Source organism: Geospiza fortis, unplaced genomic scaffold (assembly GCF_000277835.1).
Source record: "Geospiza fortis unplaced genomic scaffold, GeoFor_1.0 scaffold11, whole genome shotgun sequence".
NCBI classification, from domain to species: domain Eukaryota; kingdom Metazoa; phylum Chordata; class Aves; order Passeriformes; family Thraupidae; genus Geospiza; species Geospiza fortis.
In genome coordinates, this window is record NW_005054304.1 from 3,927,797 (window position 1) to 3,930,660 (window position 2,864).

At 48.6% G+C, this 2,864-nt stretch overlaps 1 protein-coding gene across 1 annotated transcript in view; it reads right to left on the bottom strand.

Annotated features, from left to right (window-relative positions):
• Positions 1-6: 6 nt before the first annotated feature.
• Positions 7-2,864, bottom strand: part of AFF1 (AF4/FMR2 family member 1) — a 66,303-nt gene continuing 63,445 nt past the window's right edge. Inside the window, exon 21 of the mRNA XM_014311947.2 lies at positions 7-2,372. Within this exon, the coding sequence (XP_014167422.1) occupies positions 2,251-2,372 (122 nt within the window). The 3' untranslated portion in view covers positions 7-2,250. The remainder of the gene's footprint in view (positions 2,373-2,864) is intronic.

Genomic DNA, 2,864 nt, shown 5'->3' on the forward strand with positions numbered 1-2,864 from the left:
TGGGAGCAGCCCTCACACAGCCACTCCTGCACAGCACAAGCACCTCTGCTGGCAGCAGGGAGGGACATGGATGCACACAGAAGGAAAGTACCAGGACACCCCTGCCCCTGCTGCCCCTTATGCTTTCCCCTCACACTCTGCTACGGTTCCTGCAGGCTCCCACAGTGGTTTCCAAGTTCAATAAAGCTTTCATCTTTCCTCCTCCTCCTCAGTTGGTGATCCTAGAAATAGCTTTGTCTGAAGACAAAGTCCAAAGGTGGCATCGATCCACCAGCCTGGGATCAAGTTCTAAAGTGCACATCAGCCTCCAGGCTGGCTGCCCATCCCCACACTTCCTGAGAACAAAACAGTTAATGCTGAGCCCTTCTCCCACCCTGCTCACTCTGAGCAGTCGCTGCTCCAGGGGGGAGGAGTGCAAGCAAAGCTTGATAGGTAAAATGGGGAGGGGGCACATGGATCTTCCTCCCACTTGTTAGGACAGCTCATCCCTGAAATGCTCTGAGGCTTTTAACAAAGTGAACATAAAAGGCCAATCCCTTCAAGGTGCCGAAAAGCACAGCCATGATCCCGGTGGTCCTGCCCTGCCAGGGAAGGTGACAGGAGAGATCCCCTGTGCTCTGGACCAGTACACTCCCATCACCTCTCCCAGAACCAAGAAGAGCCCAGGCTTCCCTGTGGCAGGAGCCGCTTCTACAGAACCTACTTTTGGAAATGCAAACCTTTTGCTGATATTTATTCACTGTCCATTTTCATGAGTCTCAAATCCATGAGGAGGTATTTTACAAAGGGGGTACTTCTGCACATCTGCAGACCTGTTCCTCCCTAACCATGAAATTATGTGGAAAAGGGAGGTGATTCTTTCTCATAAACACAATTATTTTGGGATACCATCCTTCTCCAGTCCCACGGGTCTGTGAGAGAGGGCGAGGGATGTGAGAGGGGACCAGCGGGCTAAGGCACACTATTGCGCATGAGGACGGCAGGATGCTGCTGTCACACCACTGGGAATCCTTGGGGAGAGAAGGGTGTCATCTCACTGAATACACAAATGCCACGGCTGCTGCCTTCACTGATACTGTGACAAGGAAAATAATGCTTGGAAACAGCTCATTATTCCCTTTCTTGTCCCCTTGATAGATTTCTAAGCCACTGGGCCCATCCTATAGCATGGCTGAGAGAACACAGGAGTTGTCTCCCACATGAAGAAGACCCTACTTTGGTACAAATCCTGCTCTTAGATATTCACCAAGACACTCAATGGTTTCAGGCAAATATCCAAATGCAAAATTTATCTTATGTTCCACATTCAGCCACTTAATCCCTCCATAATCAGAAGCAATTCCTTCCCATGGAAGCTCTTAGAACAATGTCCAAGCAATCACAGTGAACCAGCGCAGCTTTCCACCCCCACCCACCGAAATGACAAAAAATCAGCCCCACAAAGAATCCTCATGGTGACATCTCTCAGCAAAGAGGCAGAGCTATTCCAAACACACCATGTCATTTTGCCACCCCAACTGTGTTTGGCTTGCAAGGCTCGAGCTGAGCCAGCCCCTCAGTAACACAGCTGGAGCATGGATGTGCATGACAGCAGAGCAAGGAGGACCAAAGCAGTGATGACTTGAAAAGAAAACTTGCAGCACTGAAGGCAGTGGCTTCCTCAGTTTTGTCAGCTGGCTGACAAAAGCAGGAGGGTGAGGCTGGAAAGCAGGCAGAGCCGATCCTTTTGCTGCTTTTCGTGTAACATAATGCTGTTGGGTGCTTGACGAGGCTGCTACTTGCTCTCTGAGGAGCAAAGACACCAAAGATTGCAGCTGTGCTTGCAAAAGCAACTCCTCTGGCATGTTGTCTGGACACACAACTGCTGCAGACTGTGGGATGTTGCATAACCACCTCTGGAGGCAGATTTCCTTCTTGTCAGCATCATGTGCAATTATTGTCCTGCTGGTTATTTGTAAAAGAAATGTTTATAGACCATCAATACATCGGGCCATTCAGACAATTCATTGCACTTTGTCGTTTTAAAGGAAGGTGCCATCCTCCGTCTCTTCTTTTTCAAGGTAGCAAAGTGCTACCCTAGAAAAACACAGTTCAGGGGTTTTCCAGTGTAGCCAGATAACTTCCAACTTTATTTAAAATATTTTCCCTTGCAGGTGCTTTGTATTGAACAATTAAAACAAAAATTAAACTGTTTCTGAGGCTTCAAAAGTGCAAAAAAACTTCAAGGTATTTAACCACCTGGAGAACCAGTTAAGGCATATTTGCTTCAAGTCTCAGCCACTGTAATCCCTGTCTGATGTAGTGTACCAGGTCTGTCAGGCTGCTGGTCAGTGCCAGAGCACTCGTCGCTCTGCTGAGTTCAGCAAAAAACTCTGGGGAAAAAAGGGAGAGAGAGAAGAAAACATTTGGTTGGTTTCATACACCAGGCACACCTGACAGGTGAGAAGTGACAGCAGCAGCACAGTCAGCTGGCCAGTCCTGTTAAACAGTGCTAGTGCAGAGAGCCCAGCAGTGTCCCAGGGCTGGGAAGGGTGACCAGCACAGCAGGCAGTGCAGGCAGCAGGAAAACATTTACACACACTGAGACACCTCCTCATGTCCTCACTTTAAAGGACACAGAGACTCCATGGTAGGGCAGCAAAAGTTTCGGTGTTTGTACCACAGTCCCTGCTTCAAGTTTCTCCCAAATTCTAAAGAGGACAAATTTGAGTGTCTTCCTGAGCAGCACCCAGAAGCACATACAGCTGTGGTCCCTTTCCTTCACCCATCCTCAAACCTTGGAGATATCGGGATTTCTCTATTTGTGCAGCTTGCCAGGCTATATACAGCTCTGGTTTGGATTGCTTTTAGCCGAGCATGTCAGA